General features: G+C 47.6%; 1 protein-coding gene and 1 long non-coding RNA gene across 7 annotated transcripts in view; one reads left to right on the top strand and one right to left on the bottom strand.

Annotated features, from left to right (window-relative positions):
* The first annotated feature begins 2,580 nt into the window (after positions 1 to 2,580).
* LOC142603232 (uncharacterized) lies at positions 2,581 to 18,252 on the top strand. Of its 6 annotated transcripts, none has more exons than XR_012837120.1 (4): positions 2,581 to 5,299; positions 6,591 to 7,570; positions 8,027 to 8,189; positions 13,444 to 18,252. It is a non-coding gene; the product is annotated as an uncharacterized LOC142603232 (long non-coding RNA). The 6 variants fall into 6 exon arrangements; XR_012837121.1 differs by having other exon boundaries at positions 13,407 to 18,252; XR_012837119.1 differs by lacking the exon at positions 13,444 to 18,252 and having other exon boundaries at positions 2,581 to 4,966; positions 5,217 to 5,299; positions 8,027 to 10,062.
* Positions 18,253 to 26,474: 8,222 nt separating this feature from the next.
* Positions 26,475 to 27,792, bottom strand: part of WNK2 (WNK lysine deficient protein kinase 2) — a 112,849-nt gene continuing 111,531 nt past the window's right edge. Inside the window, exon 29 of the mRNA XM_075762641.1 lies at positions 26,475 to 26,731. Within this exon, the coding sequence (XP_075618756.1) occupies positions 26,624 to 26,731 (108 nt within the window). The 3' untranslated portion in view covers positions 26,475 to 26,623. The remainder of the gene's footprint in view (positions 26,732 to 27,792) is intronic.

The following is a 27,792-nucleotide window of genomic DNA, read 5'->3' as shown; positions in this document are numbered from 1 at the left end:
TTTTATGAGAGATTCTTCATTTTTAATTTGTTCTCTCATTGATTAGACTTTTTTTTTTGAATGGGTGACTCTCAAAATAATTAGCCTTTCAAGGGAACCATGTTCTTTTAAATAGTTATTAATGAGTAGCTCCCCCATTCAGTATACTTAGACCTTTTTCATTAGAAGAATTACAAGCTTACATCTGGCTTGGTTGAACCGTACTTGGTACCACTGAAGATAGCAGGATCCCACTGCAGATTTCAGGAAGAACAAGATCAGACCCTAGGAGTGAAGAAAGATGTTTTGCATTGACTTTGTCTTAGGAAGATGTCTATTTTCTAGGAGAACCTACAAATGTTTCTCCAGGCTCCAGGGTAGGATTGAGGAGGGGGGTGAAATGAGTGAAGGAAACCAAGGCAATTCCATCTAAGCAAGGATACCGTCTTCAGAGACACTATCAATCAGCTTCAGCAGCTGGGCTAATGAGCCTCAATGAGACTGCCAGTTTTACAGTACTGGAAACGTACAGCTCCCTTTTATTTAAAGTCAATGTACGTTACATAAAAATAAACCCATTAAAACCAACAATCAGTCTGCATAGGAAGTTATTTTCCCACTAAAGAGCCGAGAATCTTCAATAAGAACGTACTTTGTTTTAGAAATTACTGCCTGTATTACACTCACAATTAAAGGGCCCAGTGGGTAATAAACTATTCCAACACATCATGCATTGCTGCAATGATCTAATCCCCTTCTGGTTCCTGTTTGGCCGCTCTGAGCTGGTTCTTGTCCCTTCCCTTAGTCTTGTCTTTAATCTTAAAATCTACCTTGCGCATTGCCCGCTATTTCCCTGCTGAAATGCAGTCTTACTTTCGCGTGGTACACTCTCTCCCTTCTATTTGCTCTTTCAAACCAGACTGGAACATCACCCTCATCCTCTCTCTGCCTCCCCGTAAGCGCTCCTGCTTCCTCCACACGTGGTCATTAAGGGGCCTCTACCATAAACGTGACTCCTCCTATCATTCCTGGACAGACTTCTCTATCCAAACCAGAACCTCAGCCCTGGCATTTCTTCAGGAAGGTCTAGTTTTCTGTTCACGGTCTGTAACTTAAAACGGGGGTTTAGAGTCTCTTCCAAGCTTGTCCTGTCAAATTATTTCCCAGTTTCCATGAAAAGTATGATCGCATTGGTTTTCTGTCATTCCCATCTGCTGTCTCATCTTCATCCTCTATGGGTCAGCCCGTACAGACTGTATCTAAACTCGATGGTTATTTCTCCATGACAGAAATGGCATTTAAGATACATCCTTTTTCTATCCCAACTGAAAACTAAAGCTTTGAACCAGGCTCTGATGATCTTACAGCTCAGGTACACATTCCTGTTTTCGGGGCTTGACCACCACCGTTAGAAAGATAAAACCATTTTATCTAATTTATGGCTTTGCATCCATACTAGTCTCTTTAGCCTCCCTTTGCGTTCTGCTTCTCTGTCACTTCAAATACGTTACTGTGTTGGGTTTGCGTGGCAAGGTTTTGCTAGCGGGGGGGCTACAGGGGTGGCTTCTGTGAGAAGCTGCTAGAAGCTTCCCCTGTGTCTGATAGAGCCAATGCCAGCCGGCTCCAAGATGGACCCACCGCTGGCCAAGGCCAAGCCAATCAGCGCCTCTGGGATAACATATTTAAGAAAGAAAACAAAACCGTTAGAGCTTTTGCAGCCGGAGAGAGGAGTGAGAAGATGTCATAAACTCTGCAGACCCCAAGGTCAGTGCAGAAGGAGGGGCAGGAGGTGCTCCAGGCGCCGGAGCAGAGATCCCCCTGCAGCCTGTGGTGAAGACCATGGTGAAGCAGGCTGTCCCCCTGCAGCCCATGGAGGGAGGGTGAGGGGGTGTAGACATTCCACCTGCAGCCCGTGGAGGACCCCATGCCAGAGCAGGTGGAGACACCTGAAGGAGGCTGTGACCCCGTGGGAAGCCCACGCTGGAGCAAGCTCCTGGCAGGACCTGTGGACCCGTGGAGAGAGGAGCCCACGCCAGAGCAGGTTTGCTGGCAGGACTTGTGACCCCGTGGGGGACCCACGCTGGAGCAGTTTGCTCCTGAAGGTCTGCACCCTGTGGGAAAGACTCACATTGGAGAAGTTTGTGAAGGACTGTCTCCTGTGAGAGGGACCCCACGCTGGAGCGGGGGAACAATGAGTCGAGTCCTCCCCCTGAGGATGAAGAAGCGGCAGAAACACCGCGTGATGAACTGACCGTAACCCCCACTCCCCGTCCCCCTGTGCCGCTGAGGGGGGCGGAGGTTGAAGCCGGGAGTGAAGTTGAGCCCGGGAAGATGGGAGGGGTGGGGGGAGGTGTTTGAAGACTTGATTTTATTTCTCATTCCTCTACTCTGTTTTGCTTAGTAATAAATTAGATGAATCTCCTCTCTAAGTTCAGTCTGGTTTGCTCGTGACGGTAATTAGTGAGTGATCTCTCCCTGTCCTTATCTCGACCCACAAGCTTTTCGTTGCACTTTTTCTCTCCTGTCTGGTGAAAGAGGGGAGTGATAGAGTGGCTCTGGTGGGCACCTGGCCCCAGCCAGGGTCAACCCACCACAGTTACTGCTTTTCGCTTTCCCAGTACCCGCCTTGACCCACCTCCCCTTTCACTAGGAAGTGACTGATGCATCCCTCCAGCTGGTAATAATGCCAAAATTTCCTCTGTGGCTGAGCACTCATTCCATCCACAAATCTACCTCCTCACCTTCCTGAAAACGCTGTCAGAAGATCCTTGTTCTCCTGTCTCGCGTGCGGACGCGGTGGCAGGGGCCGGGGGCGTTACCCATCAGCACAACCAACACCGCCGTCTCCTTGCTTCCATCTCTCGCTCGTCTGTGTTGGCCTGGCTCGTCCCCAGCGTGTCACCTCCCTGCCCTAGGGTTGCCATGTTCATCCGCATTTATACACGGCCAATTTCAGCCAGTTTTTAGTCCATACTTAAGATTTTGTAAGTAACAGATATTTTAATATTTTAACATTTGCACTTCCTTGCAATAAATGCTGGTCATTTCTTAGAAGAAATAGTTCAACAACTGCAATAGAAAAAAAAAAAGGCTCAGAAACATCAACATCACCTTTCAGATTGAAAATCAATATGAAAATAATGAAAAAAATTTAATATGAAACTCAAGGTGATCCAACATGGATTGTAAAAGTTGGTATAAACAGCTGCCTAAACCATTACGGACTCATAACTTAAAGGGAAGCTTCACTTTGGAGAAGAGCAATGTTTATAGAGAGGCTAATTTTATTTTATTGAATACTATTAAAATACCTATTAAAAGTTATAAGTTGTAGTCTAAAATACTGCAGTGCGGCTCATAGAAGAGCTAGCACGGACTATGAAATGGTCTTACACAGTAATATATTTCTGGCATAACACAAGGTATTTCAGCAATCCATTTACAAGTAAGCTGTCTGGGTAGAGCCCTGCCCTCACCGAAATCAATAGAAGTTTTGCTAGCGACATGCGGTGAAATGAGGTTTTCCTCTCATTTTTAGCCTGTGCAAGATTAAATATTGGGTCAGGAAAACAGTATTAGTTCTATCGCATGCAAGTAGCAGTGATTTTAAACACAGCATTTGCCTAGGCGGATTACTAAATGGAATTTGAAAAGTGATTTATTAATGGAAATGATTTTTTTGTTAATTCGTCCAGATTTCCTTCGTGGTAGAAGTGCCTTGTTATTTTGTGCGGCAGTGTACCTCTGCTGTACCAGTAAGAAATACGCACTTAAGTTATAGGCCTTTGGGCATGAGAATTGGGTTGTTTCGCTTCCCCATTCCAATGGAAAATCAACAAAAGCAAGCATTTAACAGTACAAATTCCATTATTACACAGCTTAGGAGCTTTGCAAGCATCTAAATGCTGCAAGTGCTATGATAATTTTTTCTTCGAACTTGTTAGTAGCAATGCATAATTAACAAGTAAGCTGTAGGAACATGCAATTGCTATGTATTTACATGGTATTTGCCGTGCGGTTGTGGTATAATTACAGCGATTATACCTGCTCTGTAGAATAAGAGTACATGGTGTACGGCGTACTTTATTTTGTGCTATTTCACATCACTTGGTCCAGTGAAGCGGAGCACAGCGCGATGGAGTTTAACAAAGTATTTCCTTCTGCTGTAGGTGGAAGCGAGCCACAGCACGGAGCTGCGCAGGAGGCCGCACAGAGCGCTCTTACTTCAACGATCGTCGTGGGTTTTGGCTATTCAGGGCGGCAGCCTTGCTTTTGGAGCTCAAGTTATTTATATTTTGGACTGCTGCCCTTTCAGTGATGTAAATGGACTTGAATATGCAGATTCAAAATAAGACAGGCTAGAGTTTGGGGGGTTTTTTTAGTATAGCAACTTTTTCCTCTCATGTGTAACATTGTAGGTCTTTATAATAATTACAGGTAAAAGAACGCATGGAAAAAAATCTGTCGTCTTACAAAGTTGTAAAAAACTGCATTCCAGCACCTTTTCTTTGCCCTAAACCCCCATTAGTATCAGAATACCAAATGTGAAGTCGCATAACGCAGGCACTGGGAGAAAAATACCAGCTAATGGTGAAAAGTGCAAAGAAATATGCTGCGTCTCCAAGTTATTCACATTTTACGTGATTCAGTAAAACTAAATTAAAAGATTCTATTACGTTTGAGATACGCGTCTAGCAGGAAGAAGAATACCGTACACATCACTCGATGCAGGAATTGTTCTGCCATTTCTCTAAAATGGTGCTATCAGCCTTTAAACTGATGCATGTAGTATTACCTGCTCCTAGGAGAAAACACAGACCTTTCTTGAGAGTGGATACAACACTGCACCGGTTAAGTAACTTAACAGAAACACGGATTTATTTGCTGTTGCTGAAGATGCAAAATTTAACTTTGGCGTACAAGAAAACAATCTCAGAACTGCCTGTTCTGCTCCGGGTGGAAGAAAAAGTAGGGAGCTCTTCTAAGTGTGAGTTGTTATTGTTCAGCTTCGTAATAATTTTCTTGTCTTGAGGCACTTGATTTACGAGGATAGCGTTAAAAACATTTCTTGCTCAGAAGGGCCAGCAGTGTGACATGACAGGGCACGAATCGTGCTGTATTAATTTCCAGTTACTACGTTGGCTGTGTACAACTACATCACAAAAATGAGATGAAATTAACACGATATAATTACCTCGTTTGACTGTCTCATGGTGATTTTACTCTCCGTTCTACAGCCAGCGCACTCAGGGTTCGTAGCGGCCGCCCTGGATCCACTCGGCTCTCCTGTCCCCGCGGCTGGGCTGGATTCGGCACCCAGGTTGGTAGGCAAGCCCGAACTGGCCGCTTGAAGGTTGGGTTCAGGGAACTTTGATGCTTAGCATCAGCAACTTATTTCTGTAGCAGCCTAAATTATCCCAAGAGTTATTTATGAGCACCAAGAGTTAAAATGTCAGTCCATCTCAAGTGATACAGCTTAAGAAGATTAGTAAGTCTTTTTTTTGCACTGACAGAATTAAAAATAAATTCAGAAGTTGGTTTGAGAGCAAAATATAACTTCCCTTTGCAAAATTCATATTTGAAAAAAAATTAGCTGGTTTATGACTTGCATTCTTCAGTATTTCTATGCAGATTTTTTTAAAAATTGTTTTTCAAGGTTTTCACATTTTCACAGAGTGGACCCTTTGTCAGGGACAAGGGAAGAGATGCTCATACGTGTCCCAGTTACAATCACAGACATCATCACCCATGAATTTCATGACTTTTTCATTTCCATTTCTCCTTCTTAACATCATAAAGTGCCCGGGTGACAGTTGCAGCAACTGTTTACATTATTTAAAATACCAGCAAAGTATTTCCGCTGCATACCAACCAGAGCCAAGGCCTGGATTTTATAAACGTCTTCAAAGCAAACACTTAAGGCCAACTGCAAGACTTGGATTTGAAATTCTCTCTCTGGTGTAAGATGGCACACGGTGTTTGAGTTGACTTGTACCTCCTTTTCAATAGGGCAGAGTCATTCTACCATTTTTTTTTTAAGAGGACACGTGATAAAGTACCCAAATCCCTCTGAACGGTGCAATCGCTTTTTTAAACTTTTATCTGAAAAGATGGTATTTTACAGTCTGAGAAGGGCAGTTTTCTGCATCTAGATAACTGAGAAAGGCAGGCTTTCCCCTGGCTCCAGCAGGGTCGGGATCAGACTCTTCTCCTAGGGTTTTGATACAGTCTTATCTTTCATTAAGACGCAACAACAACCAGGAGAATCCTGTAATTGTTTCTGGGAATTAAGTAATTTTTAAATGGTGAGATTGTGCATCATTTCAGTCGTAATTTGGAACCCAACCACTTTATATGCTGTTGAAAGCCTCATCTCTCACAAGGGATGTTTTGTGAGACAGAAATCTTAATGAATTGGGATGAGACAAAAGCTCTGGCGAGGAGCAGATTCGAGTTGTGAAGTGGGTAAAGTAACGTTCTCTTTAGGGTTGGAAAAGCTATCTTCTAGTTAGCCTGAAAATTACAGATGCATGTAAACTGCAAGCATCTCAGTGAATCCCTAAGTCTTAAGTAATTTTCAATAAAATGTGCTTTCTCTGTGAGTTTTCTAGGTTCAGAAGTGGGATTGTTCTCAGGGAGAATACTCAAAACCGGCTCTTTTGATGTCGCGTTCACAGAAGAAGACACAACGTGATGCAAGTTCGTATAGAACGAACGGAATTAGGACAGACATTTGAAGACTTCTCGCAACAAATTGCTCACAAATGATTTATGGCGAGAATTACTTGCAGAGTGATTATGGCACATGTTTTTGGGAAAAAAATAAATTCAAGAAAATCAATCTGCTTGTGGACAAATAATGAAAAGAGGAAGAGTAAAAATTCTTCCAACAAATATGAAACTGCAAATTATTCACTCAGCTCACTTGGCAACAACCAATTTTTATGGTAGTAGGAACTTGTGGAGTAGGAGGTAACTGTATGAAGAATGATTGATTCAGTATCTTATATTGCAATCCTGGAAGGGGTTCAACATCTTATTTAAAAGCCATTTTCTTCCTTTTACCCAGTAAAGGAAACAAAATGATAGTCAATGTCTGTGAGCTGGTTTGGGCAGATAGAATCTATTTTGTGTCTCTGCAGTCCTGCGGTCACTGACAACAGCTAGCTCATAGGAAAGAGCAGCTATTTATTAGGAAAGATCTTTCTTGCCAGAAAAAAACCCCAAAACCTGCCTGAGGAAGGATATTTCCATCATAATCCTCTTTGCATCTTCCTATTAGAGAGCAAAGGATTTGCCCTTCCAGAAAAGACACGTCATTGGTCTTAAACTCGGTGTATCTTTTCAACCTTGGAGTTGTGGAGTCTTGTGTAAACTGCATCTCCGCCGGCCCGTCTTTCAGTCCACAGTAATAAAATGGTCGATGATTTACTTTCCTCTTGGAAGAATACAAAGCACACGTTGGGCACCTCTCTCCTAAGACCACCTTTTGTCTCTTCTCCCCCATGCCCTGGGAGGAAGCCAGCCGCCTTCTGGGCGAGAGCCTCTGGGATGCCGCACCGGGACGCCGGCAGAGTTGTCTCCTGCTCAGGTCAGAGGGTGACTGTACCGTGTTCTGTTCATGCCTGGGGCCTGGTGGATGCAGGTTCAGCATTCAGATCTCATTAACTCCTTACACGTGTATTCTTGATTCAATCTTTAATTCCTAATTTAATTCCGGAGCAGGCACATGCTATCTTTCAAAGGCATAGCAGATGCGAGGGAGCCCACTTGATCCCTACTGCTTTGCTTCACAAAAAACTTAAAATGCTAATGCCGTAAATAAGCATTACAGCACAACCTTTGGGTGAATGATACCCAACATTGACTAAAATAGTGAGATTTTACAAGCTATTTTGAGCTAATGGAAGAAGAGGTTTCATTTAAAGCAGTGATGTGATTGCCATAATTCTATTGTATGTTCTTGGCTTAGTTATACTGAGCTAAGCGAGCTTGTTATAACTTAACCATTGATTATAAGTTATTTTTACTATTGCTATGTTTTTAGAGAAGAAGTTACCAGGACTAATACACCTCCACGTCCACTGAAGGGAACAATCTAAAAAAGGGGTATTTCTGCAAGAATGTTCTAGGCAACCTTTTCAACAAAGGAAGGACGTGCTGCAGAAGATGATGCTCAGGAACTGTTTCATCAGCCCACTAGGAACAGGGTGAGTATATCTGCATCCAGTTGAGCTGTGCTGAAACCACCTTTAATTCCTGCTCTTCATATCTCTCCTCCCATCCTGGAAACTCATGTCGGCTTCAAGACTGCTTGAAGTGGCTTTGGCCAGCAATGCCAGTCCACCACAGGTGAACGTCCTGCCCACCGTTCCGTGCTTTAGAGCCCTTGCTGTATCCCCCACCTGCACTTGGGACAGGGGCTCGGGGCACACATTGCTCATTGCATGCAAAGTACTTGTCAGAGGGCAGCTAATATGTTGGTGGACCAACTTCAACAATTTCCCTACGAAAGAACTTTAATTCTGACATTAATCTGAATATGGACACATTTCTCGCCTGCTTCAGTCTACTAACTGCAGATACATATGTAGGTTGTTTGATCCAGGTGAAAAAAAACCAAACCCAGAACCCACCACTGCCCTTTGCCTTTACCCACCCCCATATGCAATTTTGGAAAGTTTGCCTAGAAAGGGTAACAAAATGTTCAGCTGCTGCAGCCCCCCCCACCCCCAAGCCTACCAGCTTTCTTGCTTTTGTTTAATTTGCTACATGTGATTAACTCCACTGCATTTCTGCCTGGCAGATTCTGTGACTAAAAATATCCTGTGAGTATACGTAGTATGCTGCAACACTGGCGGAAAGTAAATAAGACCATAGTCTTCATAATCACTGTTTTTCCGAAGAACTACTGCTCCCAGCAGACATGCTATTTTAGGCTGTAAATGGAAATCAGAAAATGAGATTTTTCTTTCCCTGCTAGTTCTTCTCCTGGGAATTTCAGTGCTTTCCTCTGCGCACCTACTCTGGGTGTTGGTGGCAGCATATTGATAATACCGGTCTCTTGGAGGGTCGATCACTGGAGCGCATTCCAAAATACACCAGTGAACATGGGAAATAATTTCCACTAGTACCAGCATTATTTGTTGATATAAAATCAAGTGTTACATCAAAACCAGATCTGGATAGCCTGATTTACTCCATGAGTCAGGTGGTAGTTCACTCAAAATTCAGGCTTGCAAAGTAAGTAAAGGTATTTCCTAGCTACCTGCACTTTCTGTTCTAATACTGGTAACGTATTTGCAGCTCTCAGTTTTGCAGACCACCTTTTACCTCCTGTTTGATGAGCTAAGTCCAGCGCAAATGTAGATGCTCTGGATTTGTAGTCCTGTCAATACCAGCGATGGCTGGCCTTGCCTCCTGTTTATAGCACAGATGCTGTCATCTAAATCATACGTATCATATGGATCTAATGCAAGATCTTTGCACGGTCTTTAAATCTGAGAAGTTCTAATTATCATTCTTAATACTTCATGTATTAGGCATTTTTTTTTCTGGAAAAAGCTTTGTGTTATTAGGAATTCATAAGATTAGGTTTTGCTACAGCAATGTGCAAATCTGAGAACTTGAGAACAAATCATAATCTTTAGCATTAGCTCCACTTTTTAGATGTCCCAGATGGCATTGAGAAGGATTTTCTGTGCTAGGAAATACCCTAATTATTTCATAGCATGGGTATTGCTGTGATAGGACGTCTCTGTCCCCCCCGTTTGACTGAATACTGCTCACAAGCATCCTTCGACCTGCTGAGTAGTCAGTAATTTATTTTAGTCAATTGTAGCACTACTGAGACGCGCTCTCTTTCTGCCTATATTAAAAAAAAAAAATTAACCTTGGAAAAACATTAATCATGCTATTTTCTTCACTGAGGGAGAAGGACTGAGCTTTTTTAGGAGCAAACCTATTGAGTGAAAGATATCTTAGTCAACAAGGGTCAGCTCTGCCACTGAGAGCAAATGAAAGATTTTTCAGAGACTACGTGAAAAAAACAGATGGCTTTAAATAAATGAACAGAAAAACTGCTTTGTGTTGTACCCAGACATCACATGTTATAATCCAGACATTGCAAATTGTTGTCATAATCATGATCTGTTATTCTCACAGTCTTCCACTTTGCTTTGTCATTTACAGCATTCAATGCGCTTGACTTTAAGCAGCCTGATGCTGTTCACTGGTTGCTTGGTTTGATCTTAAAAATATCACTAAAATTTCAAAAACATTTAGAAAGTTGGAAAACCGTTATCCAAGAAAAATTCTTGGAGCGCAGTGAAAGATGTGAAGTGACTGAACTCTTTGACTCTGTCTGAAGGGGTCCTGTCCCCCTCCCTCTCCTGGCACACCACCGGCTGCAGTTGCCCTTGCTAACGCTGCTTCCTCCGTACTTTTTCATGGCGGGCTCTCTTCCCTTGACATGATTTATTCAGGGTCTTTATCCTCAGGCTTTTCTAGTCCTCTTTCTGAAACAGCACGAGACCAGCTACTACCTATTGCCCACCTTCCTGCCTTGTCACCAACTGCAGACCTTCTTTTTTGCCGTTAATCATGGTTGCTTACCTGGGAGTGTTTTACCTCTGCCCTTCACGCCTTTAATCCCAGTTTCCTGTGTAAAGCCCCTCATCCCAGATCTCCCTTCTTCTTGAGCCGCTACGGCTCCTCGAAATTGGAGGAGCAGCAGTGAGCAGATGATGCAGCTTGTTAGAAACACAGCGCACACCATAACGTGGTTAGCCATCACCAGAGCTACTGTTAATTTTGTAGCCTTTTCTCCAGAGACCCCTTCATCTTTTCACGTACTGAGCAGCTGGAAGCAGGGAGTGGTTTTCTTCCCTTTGCTTGACACCTCACACCGCAGAAGACATCACGGTTGTGGTCCCAGGGATTTTAAGGCCCTGTACTTTCGTTTTCCAAGCCCTTATCTCCTGTGCTGCAGACTTACCATCTTTGCCTTCCTCGTTCGTAGCCCTTGAGCTTCCAGTTCCTCGACTTGCCCTGTGCCGTTCCCCAGCAGGAGCCTGGCCGGGAGGGACGGGACTACTCCAACGTTTGCTACTCGATGGCTGTTTCTCGGCCGCATCCCACAGTCCAGTTGTTCTGTTCTCATCTCACCTTGCTGATGAGATACTAAGCAAACAGGCATACCTGCGGGCACCTCAAAGACAGTGCTTTACCTTAATACTCGGAAGGGCAGTAGTTATCCTGGAAATTTAACACATAATTTACATAGGTGGGGTTTTTCCCCCATAAAAGGGGTCATTTAAGTCCTGAAACAAAGAGCTGAAAGCCAAAGCACATGACTCCACAGGTAGATCAAGTTGCTTCTAAAGGAACACAATGTTTTTTCTCCAACTCTGAAAAATCCATCAGAGGAAGGAGGAGGAGTGGGAATAACATCCCTGCTCTTGTCAGTTCTGTTATAATTCCTACTGAAATAAAGGGGTAGCAGAAGAGAGCGACACAAAAGAAATAGGAGAGAATCCCTTTGCTAGAAAAAAATGAACGTTTAATTGATCCAAAAGGCTTATTCTTACTGGTGAAAATTATATGAGAAAAAGAAAAAGCAGAATTTGAGAAAAGCAGATCTATGGGAAGCTACCAAATTCAAGAATGAAGAGTTTCATTTTCATATAAACACCAAATATAAAAGAGCATCTCTGGTGGTAAAGTGCAATCAACAGGTTGCAGCTTTGCAAAATCAAGCAGTGGCATCTTTTATGGTCACTACTATAAGAATAAAAGATAAATATTTCATAAAGGGATTTCCAAGAGGTTTTTAGGTAGAAGAGGTACAGTTTTTACAGATTCACAGAACACATTTGCCTTCAAGTTTACTGTATTCTCAGTCAATATAAAAACACTCTTAAGTAGAGATGTTTTTCTCCAACTAAGCAGACAATGATTTGCAATGATGTGAAGAGGAAATTAAATAGCTTGACAGATTGCCATTCCTTCCTCTATCTGGTCAGTAAATTTAATTTTTAGTTACATGATATAGATGTGAGCAAGGAGTTAGTATTCCATGAAATAAGGGTATACCTTACATGAAAGTGAAGCTCAGCTGAGTACGTTTGAAAGGAGCATGACTTGTAGGAGAACATAGGCTGACACATCAGGCTGAGCACCCTAAAACTCTCTCATCCAAACCCCCGTAGCTGGTTGGGAGCAGTTAGGCTGATTTTTAGTACTTTGGTTGCACGTTCCTGTGGTGCTCCTGACTGCAACATGAGTACAAGCACACGAGCTTTGAGTACCATGCAGCTGTTAGCCAGCAGCACCCTGACATACAATGCGGTCTGCTATTCCCATAACCACTGAAACTTCTCAAAATTATGCCTAAAGAGAGGCAACTGCATGTCCATACCAGTATTTGCAGCATTCTTCAGGTGTTTTATTTCACTGAAGATCCTATGGGCTATTAAGGAGAATGTGTATCAGACTATGTATCAGAAAAACATCTTTTCTCAGAATAGAAATCAAGATCAGTAGGCAGAAAAACCTCACTACTTAAATAGGGCTCAGATACGAATGACAAGTGTGGGCTAATCCATCTGTCAGTCTTCTCCCATAGTTGTTCTGGTTGAACAAGGAATACTGTATTTTTGCTAATGATGCTTACTACATACTGCCCCGTCCAAGGGGGTCCCGTCACGCCGGGCACTGTGCAGGCACAAAGGAATAGGTAATCCTTGTCCCAAACATCCTCACCTCCAGCTTTCTTGGCCTTCAACTAGAGATTATTTTTCACCACTAACCTGTAGGGTAGTAAAAGGGCTCTGAAGAAAGCTGTCTCTTTGCTTTAAATAATTACCTACATTGACTTGGATATTCTGAGAGCCCCCACTAATCTCAGACTTCCCAGCAGTGTGTAAAATAAAAAAAAATAAAATATATATTTATAAGTCTAACTCACCATCATTTTTATGACCGAGCTCCTCTGCCACATTCACCGCTCACCACTGGGGACCAAACCTGCTGCTCTGTCCTGGTAGGTTTGCACTCAAGGCAACAGCAAAATAGCAGTTTATTCCAGCTGAGAGTTTGATGCCAGGCTATTTTGGGACTGAGTGAAACTTGTCCTCCATAATTACTTTATAATCAGTGAAGAGCGCTTTCTAGAGCAGCTTGGTATAATACAAACTCATGCTTTGAATATTCTGGGCTTGTACTGTGATATAACGGACAGAAATATTTTAACCAGGCCTGAAGTTGCTAGCAGGGGACCAAGGAGATCGATAAAGCAAATGGGAGATCTGGACAGTTTATGATGTCTTCTCTCCTCTATAATGCCACATGGACTTTTATTTATTAGGAAAATAAGTGTACTTTAATGAGTGAAATACCAAACTGTGATTTTGTCTTCTGTGTTGCAGAAAGAAGGTGACTACATTATTTGTTGGGATCTTCTAGGTATTTTCCATTTGCCCACGCACCGTGCCCAGTGTGTTCAGTCAGAAGCAGAGGGTGCAGTCCCCTGACAGAGGTGAAGCTGCCGTGCCATGCCAACGAGCGGGACCCAGACTGCACCCCGTGGTGTGCACTGAGGTATCCCACAGTTCAGAAAAACCAGAATTTTACACACCCATAAAGTGATCTGTGCAGACGCTGTGTGTTTGGGTAATGCAAGAACCCAGGGCTGGAAGGGCGACCGGGGTTACAGAGCTGAGGCCCCGCCGTCTGGACGCCACTGGGCGACAGATGTCTTGGGCAAAACAGTATGAAGGACATCTGCTTACATGCCGCAGGCGTGACGGTGCCGTAGCCTGCAGTAGAAGAGCAAGCTCGTGCCTGTGACGTGCACCAAGAAAAGTTCAAAGTCATCAGTAGCATCAATTCCTGATGCAAATTTGTTTAAAGAAAGTTGCTGGTGGTCTTTAGGAAGTGACCCACATCCCCTGCTGCGCAGGACAAGGGTGCCAGCTCTCGGTAGTCTCTGCTGCCTTGACCGAGGGAGGAGTTCCCATCCAAACCTGAACTTGTGAGCAGCCTTACTGTGAGAACACCAGCCAGACCCCCAAGATTTTAATGCTGCTTAGCAAATCTCACCTAGATCCTGTTTCTGGCTGAGACAAGTCTTCAGTGGTTGAGAGGATGGGGGGGGGGGGGGAACAAGCACCCATACCCCCACAAATTACATGATATACCAACAGGAATTCTTTTTATATCCCCACGGATAACCAGCAGAAACCCTAGGACTCGTACACAACAAATCTAGCTGGGGGGAAGCAGCAATCCCTTCTCTTTGCAACTACAGGAGCCCACCAAATCCCTGAGGACTCACAACAAAAAGCTATTGTCTGTCTGCAGGAATTTCTACTTAGTTGCACAATCCTTCCACGAGCTTCTCAGACCACCTCTGCAATCACAGGGCGCTCCAGAATTCTGCTCCTCGCGTTACTGTTAACTGTCTTCTGATTTCCAGTCTGCATTTCTTCATGACTAATTGATACCCATTTGATCCCAGGCTAACATTAACCTTTAACTCAGGGAGTTCTTCCTGCTTTACCCCAAGGGTATTTATAAATAGCTGTCTTCTGTCACGCTTAGTTTAATGGGGCTAAAAATGATAAACTGATGTTTATCAGTCATGGAAATCCTTCCTGCGCAAGAATGAATGTGTCTCTTCGTCTGGTAGATTAGCCCAAAACAGGTCCTAAGTTTGCAAACCCACAGTATTCTCAGTTTCATGTAGAAGTTGCTTATTTTTTGTTTGCAGTTAAAGTTACCAGGTATTGGGGGACAAGTCCTGGTCATTTATTGAGTCAAGATACCACTCTCTGCTGGCCTTTCCAGTTCTGGTCTTGCTTGGCCGTGCTGCTCTCATTGCTGACGGCTCTGCTGGCGATGCTGAGCAAGCCAGAAAGATCTGTGCAGGGACCGTCAGACACCTCTGCTGAGCAGCATGGGCAAAGCAACCCCGTCACCCGCTGCAGCGCTCTTCCTGGCTGGGCTCTCCTGGCCTGCTCAGCACCAGGACCACGGTGACCTTGTGCACCGGGAAGGGAAGATGTTGGGTTCAACAGTGCTGGTATTTGATAAGCCTGGTAACGCTTGGAGTCCAAGTTGTTTTCCTGCACTAAGATCTCTTGGGCTGGTCAGAGATCAACTGGCAGCCTCAAAAATACATAAACCAGCTTTGAAATGATGGGGGATCTCCAGCACAGGAGCAAAGCGTTGCTGACAGCAGCACATTTTTGGAAAGCATCTTGTTCGTGAGGTTGGCTCAGCCTTAGCTGAACGTTAGGCATGCGTTGTGTAAGTGTCCCCTCAGTGGCAAAGAATTATTAATTGTCCTAATTGTAATCTCCCTCTGCAAAACCATCTCTACCTCTTTGCTACAAGATTAGTACTTTTTTTAAAATAAAAAAGCTTATCCTGTCAGAATTCAACTTGCAAAGAGCAGAGCCTTTAGGAGAATTGCCGTCAGTTTTGGTTAATTTGTGGCGTTCGGTGACTGCTGTTTGCGCCCTGCCTTCCCCGCGCAGGCAGTTACCTTCACTCCCTGCCTCGCCGTCCTCCTCCCGGCTTCTTGCTATTCCTTCATTCAGGGACGCCCGGCCGTCTCACGGAGATGTCGCTACGGATCACTTCGTATTCCTGCATGTTTCGAGCTCTGCTGAGCGGGACACAGCCTCCTGTGCCAGGTGGTTCCCTCCTCCAGCCCTCCCTCTCCCCCCGGTCCCAAGTCTCAGGCATGTACCACACCGTACGATGACGGACCTGGGACATCTGGAAAGGCGAGAGCTCCAGCTGACGCGTTGAGCACCCTAACAGTCCCCAGGCAGGGGCTGGAGAACAACATCTCCCACCCATACGTGCTGGGGTTCTATCTGTGTCCTCCATTGTGTTGACACCCCACAAGTATTCTGGCAAGTTTAACAGTAAAAATATTTGCTAAGAAAACAACCAAAGCAATTATTCCTGCGTGTTTGCGGAGCGGCAAAGAGTGACTCCTGCTGTGGGCGCGAAGGCACGGCCCTGGGATCTGCAGCAACGGCCCTTCTGTTGGCCCCGTCCCCGCGACGTCCCCCTGGGAGCTGCCAGAGCAAAACAGTGCTGGGAACGCGCTCGGCAAATAACTTTAAATAATCGTGGACAGGCTGCCTCTGCACCAAAATGCATTTGCTTTGATGTGCAGAACTTCACCGTCCGTAGGAAATGTTTCTACAGAACCTGCCCGATCCGTAACGCCCGCGGCAGAGCGATGCTTTGCTTCCGAGTTCCCCTCCTCCCGTTCTGCGATGCAGTTCAGTGGGCTGGGCTCTGAGAAGTGCCCGGACCTGGTGGTTTGCACCGGTAACAAATTACAGGGTTACAAAAGGTCCTGAGAAGCTGAAGGTCACGTTTTTTAAGTTGATGCCCATCAAGTTACCTTTCTTCTAAACATGCAAAGTTGCAAAATTCAGTGTAAATAGATTCCTCCAGAAGTAGTAAGTACTCCAACTTAAGGAAAACCAAATATTGAACTCTTAAGGAATGGCAACAAAAATATTCAAAAACTCTTGATGCATCTTCAAAGGAAATTCCCTTTCTGTATTACAGAATTGCTTTTTAGATCACCGTGCTGAAACTAGTAGTACTGAAAAATGTTTCTAGCCGTTCCTTAAAGAAAGGAAAAGCAATCCCTTCGCTGTCTCTAAGATTTAGTAAATTTAAAAAGCTCAGTGCTAAACTTTGCAAAACTGACTTTGGGTAGCTGAAGTTAGACTGGATCACGCTGCCTTAATTAAGTTAATGTTCAAAGCAAAAGACAGCATGGAAAATTTCACTCCTTAGAAATAAAATATTTCCTGGTTTTGTTGCTACCAAGAACCGGGAGTCAGCTGGGAGGCTGGAGGTCGTGAACTGCCTTTAGGAGAGCATCTCCCAGCAAGGAGCGTCTGGACGCACGCGGAAGCAATCCCACGTACGCGGCTGATTCACTGTTACGCCTGTGGCCCGGCTCCTGCTGCAAGCGAGGAAATCGATCTCTCTGCTAATAAGAAGGGAAAAGGCGGCGTTTGCAGAATGAGATGGCGCTTTCCGGGTGCAAGGGGAGCTGCAGGCTCTGAAACGCGGCTTTGCTAAATTAAAAAAAAGTGGAAAACATGGTTATTTTTCTTAGCGCTCACCTAATTAAGCCTCTTTTGAACTGCACTTCGTTAAGAGCTGTCAAATGAAGAGCTGTCAGTGCAGCGATTGAGCCGGCCGGCGGTGGCTCGCGGCTCCCCGCCGGCACAGGCAACCACAGCCTGCTCTGGACCGTGCAGCACCGGGCCAGGCCTGACGACGTGTGCGCGGTTACGGGGGTCTGACACCTGCGAATCTGGTTGTGTTGCTCCAGCTGCTGCCCTTGGCCTTCAGGAAAGCTGCCCCGGCACCACGACGCGGACGGCACTACGACGTGGACGGCACCATGACGCGGATGCCCCCAGCTGCGCTGCAGCGCCAGGCATGGCGCTTCCCCGGGAATCCCGCTGCTCCGGCAGCCGATGTCAGCCTGACCAGTGTTCGGCAGCTCCCGGTGTTGGCCACGGCCGCGTCTCAGCCCTGCCGACAGCCACACGCCTCACGTCCCGCTGGCAGCAGGATGGGCCCCCGGTGCCCAGGAGCAGCCGCGTTGCTCACGTTAACAACCGCACCGCACTTCCAGCTGCGGTGTCGGTGACCTGCGGGGTGAGGCCACGTGCACCCGCCTCAGCTGGGGAGGGCACGGAGAAGGGGCAGGGAGCAGGGGATGCCATCGCACAGCCGGACACGGTGGTGGTGGCAGAGGGGCTCCTCCGTCACCCCCCGGTGATGTCCCTGCAGAAGAAACCTCTGCTTCCCAAAGCGATGTGCACGACGCAGGAGAAAGCTATTTTCCTTCTCTACGTCAGCAGACGGCACCGCTCCCTGCACTAACAGGGAAGGAGCCCTCCATTGTCACTGCAAATTATTTCCCTTCAAGTGCCAAGATTCCTTATTTATTTGGCAGACAACCAACCAAACACCCTCTGCGCAGCGCGCTGCTAATGCACGCGGCTCCCGGCCTTGGCACCCGCGGGCAGCCGGGCCCCTCTCCCCCTTCACCTCCCCGGGGTGCTGCAGGGACGGCGCGCTGGGCGCTGAGCTGGAGCTTTAGTGAAAAAAGTTGACTGTGAAGAATAAGAAGTGTCACTGTTGATCCACCACCCCTCCTGGGCTCGTTCTCCTTAGAGGGACCCTTTTTTTTTTCCTCTTCCATATGTGAAGAATAATGAGGGGGAAAAAAAAAAAAAAAGTCCTCCCAGAGTAATAGGTCGCGCAGGTACCGATGTGAAGTGCTGGAAGCCGTAAGCAGGAGCCACGGCACAGCAGGTCGCCTCTGAATCCCCCAGTCCTGGGCGTCCCAGCCGGGGTCCCGCTGCTCTCGCACCCCGGAGGTGGAGGAGAGGGATGAGGGATGGGCCACCCATAGCAGAGAAACTTCTCTGTGGGGCCAGTTTGTACGAGAACCAGGGAGCTTTCAGCTTGCGTTGAAAAAGGGCAGGAGTTAAAGGGTCCCCAGGAGGCCCCTCGGTCCCCCGGTGTCACTGAGGGGCAGCTCCTGAGGAGCCCCGTGCCCACCACCCTCCCGCAGCATCGGAGCCCCTTCAGCTGCCGCCCCTGTCCCCGCCACGCCAGCGAGGGCGAGCGGCCGGACAGCTGACGCAGCGGGGCAGGCAGGGACCCCCGCGCCCTCCCACCGCTCCCCTCTGCGGCGGCGGCACGGCGGAGGCCCGCTGCCGGCCGGGGGATGCTCGCGGCCAACTGCTCCGCGTGGGGCGAGGGGTGGAACTGGAGCTCCCCGTGTACCCTGAGAGGAGCTGATCAGCACCTGCGGCCTCAGCCCAGCTTAACCGGGAGGCAGGGAGCGTCGCCGCGGCCTCGCTCCCCTCGGCGGCAGGAAGGCGAAGAGCTGACCCCGCTCGGCACCGCGCTCCCTGGGACTGGATGCCGGAACAAGCGCATCCTCCTGGGGAGATACCAAGGGAACGCTAAGGCGCAGCTAATTTTAGGAGGAAATAGGTTTTTAATTTGCTTCAATTTCTCCTCAAATTCCCCCTCGTCCATAGCAGAGCAGGACGGCTGCCAAGGGCAGAGCAGCAGCTGATCAGTAAACAGGACACCAATTGGGGACACTAAATCTTCTAAACCCTTCCCCGACAAAGGCAAATGCCAGCGCGACCGCTCCCGTCTCATGCAAAAACAATGGGGTTCCTCTCGTCGCTCGCAAAAACTTAATATAAGCAGAGGATCTATTTAATAAAAAAATGAGCTCGCATGTCATTGTGCAACCGACCTTCTCGCGGCCGAGGAGAACATTTTGTCCACCGGCTGCAGCTGGTACCGCGCTGTTTATGGTTCTCCATCCCTCCTGCGCTCCCGGGCTTCTGCGGCGGGGGGGAGGCGTGCGGAGCTTTGCAGAAATCCTCCCCCATCTTTTTTGCCACCATTTTTTTTTTTTTTTTTTTTTTTTTTAGACAGCAAAGCATGAACTCAGAAACTAAACATTTTGATTGGGTTTCTGCCACGACTAAAGCAGCGATAAGGAATGCAGCTCGGCTGAATCACGCTGGCTCCCAGCTTTATTTTAGCGGCTGAAAAGAGATTTTCCAGAGACCTTTTCAATTTTGCAAGGACGTTTCTGGGCAATTAAACGATTCGTGAACTTTGCCCAGGCTTAAGATACAAAACTCATCCAAGGAGACGAAACAGATTCAGGTTTGATATTTAGGAGGACTGCAGAAATCGAGTCTATCTGATCCCGAGTATTATAAAAACAAGGCCCAGGGAATAGACTGCTGCTTTCAGTTTACTTAATTAGTTTATACACTGAAACTAAGAATAAAAGGGCTGTGCAGTTGCCTTGGCTTTAGTAGTAACCCTGCAACCATGACAACAGTAAAGCATTACGGAATCACCATGACAAAGAACGGGAGAGGAGGGCTGCTGCCACAGGAAAGCCGACTTGGGCCCATCAGAAATTCGGCGTACGCGGAAGAACGCTTCCTGCGGTCCTCACTTTAATGTGCGGGTTTTAGGGAAAATAAGCATTTCAGAATGGGTTTTGGGCCTCTCGCAAGTGTCCGTGTTGTTTCGTTAACTGTTGGTACCAGCAATATCTTGCAAAGCCAGGACGTGATGCGGTTAGTTCTTAAAAAACAGAGAGATCTGAATATTTGCAGGTCGGTGCTGCCCCTGCCTCCCTGCCTGCACCCTGCCTGCACCTGCCTGGCCCCCAGCCTCCTGCCTGGCCCAGCCTCGCCGCGGCTCTCCAGCGTGCGCGCTGAGGGTTTTGTCTTCGATCTGGTTAAAAAGGACACCGAAAAAATTACACGTTTGCTCCTAACCCTTCCCCGTGGCTCACGCCCTCGTAAGAAACAGGCCCTGAAATGAGTTTGCAACCGCGGGATTAAAGTTTGGCACAGCTCCCGGTGTGCTCCCCCCATCCCACGCCAGCCCGTTTTCTTCTCTCGTGCCCGCTCGAAGCAGCGCCCTGGCTCGCGGAGCCCCCGGATGCTCCTCCCGTGCAGAAGACTGCGCGGGGAGAAGGACAAGGGGTGCTTTGCTTTTCCGTCTGGCAACCGCCATCTCAGCCTGCCCCCGCCGCTCCTCACCCCTCGCTGGGTCCCTGCCCAGCGCTGCCCCCTTCACAGCGGCCCGTCGTTCCTGCCGATGCTCGTTTATTATCTTAGCCTGAACTCATCTGATAGTTAGCACAGCAAAAGGTTCACCCAGAAAGGGGAAAGAAAGAAAAAGCAGCGCTGCCTGAAAGATGCGTAATCGGTTCATCTTCCCAATAGAAACAGGGCTGCAAGCCTGCGAGCGCGGCCGCTTGGGTCAAAGGAGGTGACTAAAAAGTGCCCCAGAGCTTATTAAAAAAGTGATGGAGAGCGAAGCTTACCCCCGAGATGGTCCTGCTGCTCACGGGGAGGCGGTGGGACCTCCGAGTTCTCTCTAATTTAGCTGGAGCTGGGCATGGGAAACCTGTTAATAGTGTCAGTTCAAACCAGAACAGGGTGTTCGGGGTTTGCTTTTCCAGCAACCACATTTTCCCATTGAGGAACCACCCAGGCAGGTAATTTTTGAACAATTTTGTCTGCTTTTATAATAATAGACGTTAAAAACCAGCAAAGAATAACGTAAGGAAAGAACACGAATAAAAGTCTCCAAGTGCTTAACTCTACAAGATGTGTGTCTCTTTACTTATCTTTGCCGGTCAGTAAACAGAAATATTTTTCTTTGGGCACTGCTAATTGCCGTCTTTCTCACGCATCATCTCTCAGCGATGAACATTCATCAGAAAAAAATATATGGAAATACATTCCTGGAATCCTGCTGCAAGAGCAAACGCAACGCCGCCAGTAATTTTTAGGTTGGTCGTTACTTCGCACCGGCGAGAGCAAAACCACCGGGATTGTCTGAACGAGGCGGACGTGTCGGGAGAAGTGTGTCGTCCTCCCGGCCGCCTGCCGCCGCCTCCTGTCCCCGCTCCCCCCAGCGTTACGAGACAGTATTGGACACAAAAATCCGGGTTCATTCTGCCACCAATAGGCAGGCACAGCAACGCTGAGCTTCACTGACTCCTATTTGTGGTTGGTTTTTTTTAAACCAATACACACTTTGATTTAAAAAGGACAACAAAACCAGGTTACCTTCTACAGTAACCCCCCAAATGTAAGGTTTAGGGCTGCAAAGCCCCCGTGCACGCCTCTCCCCAAAAGCACTCACCACATCGGCCGCTGCCAGCAGCCGACCGGCAGATCCAGCAGCCTTGGCCGGCCGAGTGCTCACGTGCAATTAGCAAATATTTGAGAATTATTTTGCTCTGTTTGACGTTTTTAACTGACTCCCAATTTCCATGACCATGTTAACAGCCCCCGGCATCCTTGTTAAACATCTAACAGCCTCAAACATCTTCATAAACCTCACCAAATTTATTCCTCCTTTCCAGAAATTCTCCTGCTCAGAGCACTAAAGCACCGAGAAACTGAAGACAGAAAATAAACCATTTAAATACGCTCTTAAGTCTCACAGAAACTGTACAAATCCAGAGGGGATTTGAAACCTTTTCAATTCCCCCCCCCTCCCCAAATCAGTAGCTACTAAAATACTTTGCTGCTTCAAGTCCCTGTTGCAGGAAACTAAGCTCCACCTCTAACATTTGCAATTATTTCCTTTTATTGCCACAAAAATTTTTTTTTGTCAAATTAAAATGTCCGTCTTTCCGAAAAATGCACAGCTGTTCCACTACATCAAGCATTTTTACTCATTGCTTCAATAATAACGAGGAAAAAGCACAATTCTTCCATAAACTGAAATGCTGTTTGTAACAGTCGCTGCCGTGGTTCTTCCCCAGCTCTTACAGCCCCCCTTTCCTAAGCAATGCCCAAGCTCCCCCCCTTGCACGTGGCTTTGGGTTGTGCTGGCAGACCGGACACGGAGGGCTTGGGTGGACAAAAGTAGCCCAAGAGCACAGAAGTTTAAGAACCTTCAGCCTGTTTCCCAAACTCTAGTTTTCGGTCCATTGTAGAAAAGTGCACAAAACACGAGGGCACCACTCAGCACATCCGAGTGGAGACAAGCTACGGTCCAAGTCACTCTATCTCCCCTAAATACTGGGACCGGGGAACATTTTGGTACTCACTCTGCATTTTATGAGAAGATCTCAGCAGCATCTGACAGTTCAACCTCCTCATTCTTCGGGATTCTTCTGTCAGACCATAGAAGCTGGTGTCTGAACGTACCTGGCTTGGTTAGTTTAGGGGAAGCCTCGGTTCCCCAGCCATTCAGCCCCCAAAGCTGGGCTGTCGGGGGGGTTGGAGCCCCCAAAGCTGGCCTGTCAGGGGGGTTGGAGCCCCCAAAGCTGGGCTGTTGGGGGGGGGGGGGGTTGGAGCCATCATTTTGTCCCAGCTAAGAGCTAGGAAAGCATCGCATTCAGCGTCTTTGTAACTGAGGTTGTACAGCAGCGGGGCTGCCCGTTGCTACGCTCACAAAGGCTTTACTAACTAGCTATTCCTCTAGCAGCTGTGGAACCCTGAGGGGTAGCTGTTAACTCAAACTGCCTTTCCTGGAGCACTACACCAGATCACAGAAAATCCTGAAGCTGGGACCCTACCGAAGGATATCCCCAAGGATAGTTTGAATATCTACAGATACCCCATATCAATAACCCAGAAAATCTTCATTGACAATTATCCCAAGACTCCAGTTGCTTTGCACCCACATCTTGGGGATGGAAGAAATCGAGAGAACAACCTCTAGGAGTTGGTCTACAATTTAGCTAAAGACAAGTTGGTTTCTATCTTAGTCTTGTACAACTCTCTCTCAACCTTGTATCTACGCTGTCAATAGCGAGATTGCAATAAACTGGTTATTTTTTCCTTAAACGCTTGGTTTATATGCAAAGTAATTTCAGAATAACAAGCCAGCACCAAGGAGTCCCATTCTTATGGCCAAACCAACCATGCCGGATTGCTTTCACAGCACCTAGCACCCAAACTGGAAGGTTTATTTTTTTTAAAAGAGGTGTTTTTTCAGGAGGTGGCACAGGCCCGTAAGAACTGCAGAGACTCACAGGTAGCACGGGAGAATGTTTTTCAGGAGACATCCCGAGAGGCCGCGGCGTTGGCGGGGACCCTCCTGGGCTTCCTGTGAACTCCAGCCAAGCAGCAAAGGCAATGGCAGCACTACAAGGGGCGAGCTCCGAGGTGAGGTTTTAAGTGACACCATCCAGGAACGCCGCAATAGCTTCAGCACATAGTTAATCATTTTAGGATGGCAAATACATATGAGATGTTCAGAGGAGACGGTGAGGCTGCCGGCGGCTCCGAGCAGGCAAATGGAGCTGGAGACATTACGGATGCCTTGAAATATTCATGGGTGCAACGGAGAGAGGTGCTCCAGGTGCCCCCAGCTCAGCACTGCTGTTCCAGCCAGCTGCAGGCACAAGACGGACACAGCTAGCCCGTCTCACCGCCTCAGTAAAGAAGTCAATGTGCACGTCAAAAAAAGGAGCTGAAAGCAGTTCCTCCCCAACAGCCCAAGGAGCAAACCCAACGGGCTCCATCGCGGAAAGGCCAGGGGCTTGCTGGCGCAGGGCTGCCCACCTATGGGTCCCGTCCCTGGTCCCTGCCGGGCGCTGCCCAACAGCCACGGAGCTCAGGGCAGGTATAACCCGGAACAGGGATGTCCGGCCTCTGTGGGAGAAAATGTGTCAGCACCTCGATGGAAGCAGGGGCTGAGCATTGCCTTTCAGAGCAGTTAAAGCTCAAGTCTTCGTAATCTTCCTTTTCACTCCTACGTGCTGCGTTAAACCTTGTCACGGTCATACTCACCTGCCTGGGCTTTTGATTACGGCCAGCAGAAAATATTTCTGATTAAACTCTAAACCGTAACGTTAGCTCGGCATCGCGTCGAGAGGAGAACATTTGCTATTGCTCTGCAAGGAGAGCGAAACTGGAGACAGCAGGTAGGGAGGAAAAGCACCAAAGCCCAGCTCTTCCTCCACAGAGGATCCCAGTCAGCGGTTCCTACCGGAGGAGCCCAAGGACCCTTAGCACCTCTTCGGGCTTTCATTTCAAACTGCAATGCAAGGAGTAAATACGTGGGCTATACCCCAAAATGCAGCAGCCTTTTGCAGAAGAGGTTATCTACAGCTAGGCGGACTTGGGAGCAACCACCGGACAGGGTTTGCCACAATCTCCACTCCTGATCTTTAATCCTCATACTAATCCTTATATTTAATCTGAATATTAATAGATTATTTTTAAACTACTTATTTGGAGAGAGGCCCATTGGCTTCCTGGGGCCATGGAGGAGCCCAAGGGTCTGCAGGAGGAGAGAAGAGGGTCAGGCATCAGAACAGCTGATGAAGGCTGCCCGTGCTGAAGACGACCCGGACCCCAGGAGACCCAGCAAGGGATCTCCCTGGAGAAAGTAGCCTTTTAAACTTTTAGGGAATAAAAATCTCAGGTGGGGGCAGAGCGTTTTGCTGCCGTGATCACTGGAATAGCGACCTATCCCTGGAGAGGCACGTCAGGGACCCCGTACCCAGCGTGCCGGCAACGCTGGCGGTGTGCGGGACCAGCGGGCGAGGGAGGTGTGTTCGCAGCCAAGGGAAAGACGACAGCAACCAAAATGAAAATGAAAGGTGCAGCACTCGGTTGGACCCCACATCTCCCACCTGGTAAAAGGGAAATGGATCTGGGCCCTCCTCCAAGCAGAAAAGCCCAAGGCGAGCAACAATTTAGCAACAGCCTTTTCCACTTACCTAGCCCCTGCTCTCGCGCAGAGATCAGTCCCGTTTCCCGAGACGGGAATAGGACAGGGGACACGCCAGAGAAGCACAAATTTAACACAAATATACACGTTGGCCCGGGGGCCTCAAAACTCTGAACTGGCAAAGTGTTTGAATGGTTCTTGGCTTCAGGGCTCGAGCTTCAGCAATATCTCTAAATCCACCTGCGCTCTCATCACCCTCGCTGGTGGGCAAGAGAAGCCGAGGTGGAAAGGAAATAGGGAACAACGGCATCAAAATAAGATTTATTATTTAGAACCGAGGTTTGGAAGAGACAGACATGGCAGATAACAACGAAACAATACGCCAGGCTCCAGCTGCGAGAAAGGATGGTACCGAAAGGCTTACGGGCAAATAGAAAATCCTGTTTCTCTGGTGTCAAACGCAAGAGCGGAAGGTCGGAACGTCTGGTCTGGAACTAAGGGGGAGCAACTGAAGTCCCTGGTGCATAGCGCAGCAGCAGAGGGTCAGAAGAGTTCGGGGCCCAAACGTAACAGCGAGAGCAGCACCCTTTCCCACTCCTTAGGAACAGTGCTAAAACCCATCCTCCTAAAAAAAAAATTGAGTAGTCCTTTATAATAAATGATTACTCACGAGATTATTGCTGCAAACTACTTTGTACATCACCTCAACCCAGGAGACAGCTGAAACCCATCGGCAGTGAATCAAGAAAATCTCCCACTACATAATTTTAGCTTGTTGAAGGCACTTTAAAAGTCTTTTAAAAATTGCTCCAATTACTGACTCGTCTGTCGAAGGATTTTAGTCTTACATTTAAAATTAGAAGTGACTCGAGAACTGTATTTAACTCTGGCAAGAAAATGCGGCTGGTCTATAAGAAAGAGGTAAAAAGGGAAGTGACAAGTACAAACTTACTCTCCGGTGAAGTCTCTGTAGGTTTCTTTACTTGATTTAAGCGGATTTTAAAATAGAGTATTATCTTTACAAAAGAACTGTGAGAAATTTAAATGGAATTGGAACTTATCTTCCTTGTACTAGAATCTGAATACGCATGCCTAGCTTATCTTTTGGAAAATTACTTAAATTACAACTACTTGAGCGAAACAAAAAGTATTTGAAGGAGTGCCGCCGCCTCCTCCTTCTTCTCCAGCCGCTGCTCATGGGAACCTGGCTCACAACAGAAGGGAACAATTTGGAACCAAATCCTTTTCCCCCAAAATAATTCTCCTTTATTTTTTTGCATAACATTTTTGTATTTCCAACTATAAATAAAAAAATGATTAGAAAGAAGTTACAAAATTGCGTCGAATGGACCAGAACGGCACAGAATTTCTCACACATGATAAATCACTTCCCATCTTCCTCTTCCTCGTCCTTAGCTGCGGCGGGGCCTCGTGCTTGGCACCGTAGCTGAGGGGGCCACGTGTCAGTCGCTGACGATCTCATTTTCAGAATCTAAAAAAAAAAATATCCATATATGGATTTCACATAGAGGAAAACCCAAACAAAACCCAAAAGGGCCACGTGAGATCGTGGACCCGGAGCGCGCAGAAGATGCTTCTGCCAGAGCGTGCCAGCCGCTGCGCACATTGTGGGTACCGCAGGGAAACAGAAACCAAAATCCTCGGTTAACACGTCACCTGTGTCGTACTGAAAGCTCAGAAGCGTAAACGTGTTTATGTTGGTGGCAGAACCTAAGCTCCTCGCGGGGTCACTCAGCCCGGAGTCCCGATTCCCGTGGGGAAGGGCTAGTCTCCCAGGAGGCAGAACCGGAGAAAGCCAGCAAAGGCGCCCGGCGTTTGTCTCGGCCTGTGGGTCTCTGTCGCCACGTAAGGAGGGGAGAGGGACGCGGCACTGCGTGCCGGTCGGCGGCTGCTGCAGGGGTGGCGGGGCTGCTGCGGCAAGTCGTGGGCACCGGCTCCGCTGCGCCTGCAGGGTCGGCAGCACGGCCCCGGCTCGCCTCCCTCGGCCGACCGAAACGGGGCGAAGCCTAGGGCCCTCCTCCCACCCGGGACGCGGGGATGCCGTACTCTGCGAGGCAGGGCTGGGGCCCATCAGCCTCCACCACCCTGCGCAGACCGCGGGGTGAGATGGCCGGCCGGACACGAGGGCGTACGGAGATGCCGAGGGCTTGAAAGGGCCGCGCCAGAGCAACAGGCGATGCGGGCGCCGAGAGCACAGCACCAGGCTGAAGCCGCAGCAACACAGGGTGCCACCGCACGCCCCGCGGTACGTGCCCCACCGGTATGCATCGGCGGCGCTGGTGACACGCTCACACTGACGTGCACCAAAGCCCTTCACGCTACGGCACGGAAACATGCGCGCTGTTACTGGAAATGCAAGCGTACGCGGGGTTTACATAGCATACAGTTTGCTAGATGCTTTCAGAAAAAAATGCAGCGAGTCTTTTAGAACAGCAGGGAGGGCAAGGGACGTCGGGGAAAAGCGCGCTGCGCAAACAGACGTCAGCTGCGTTTGGCATAGCTCCTGGTGGGTCTCCACGTGTTAGGCTTGGC

Source organism: Balearica regulorum, chromosome 10, assembly GCF_011004875.1.
Source record: "Balearica regulorum gibbericeps isolate bBalReg1 chromosome 10, bBalReg1.pri, whole genome shotgun sequence".
NCBI lineage: Eukaryota > Metazoa > Chordata > Aves > Gruiformes > Gruidae > Balearica > Balearica regulorum.
Note: the sequence above shows the minus strand (reverse complement) of the source record. Positions and strands in the feature narration are given on the sequence as shown.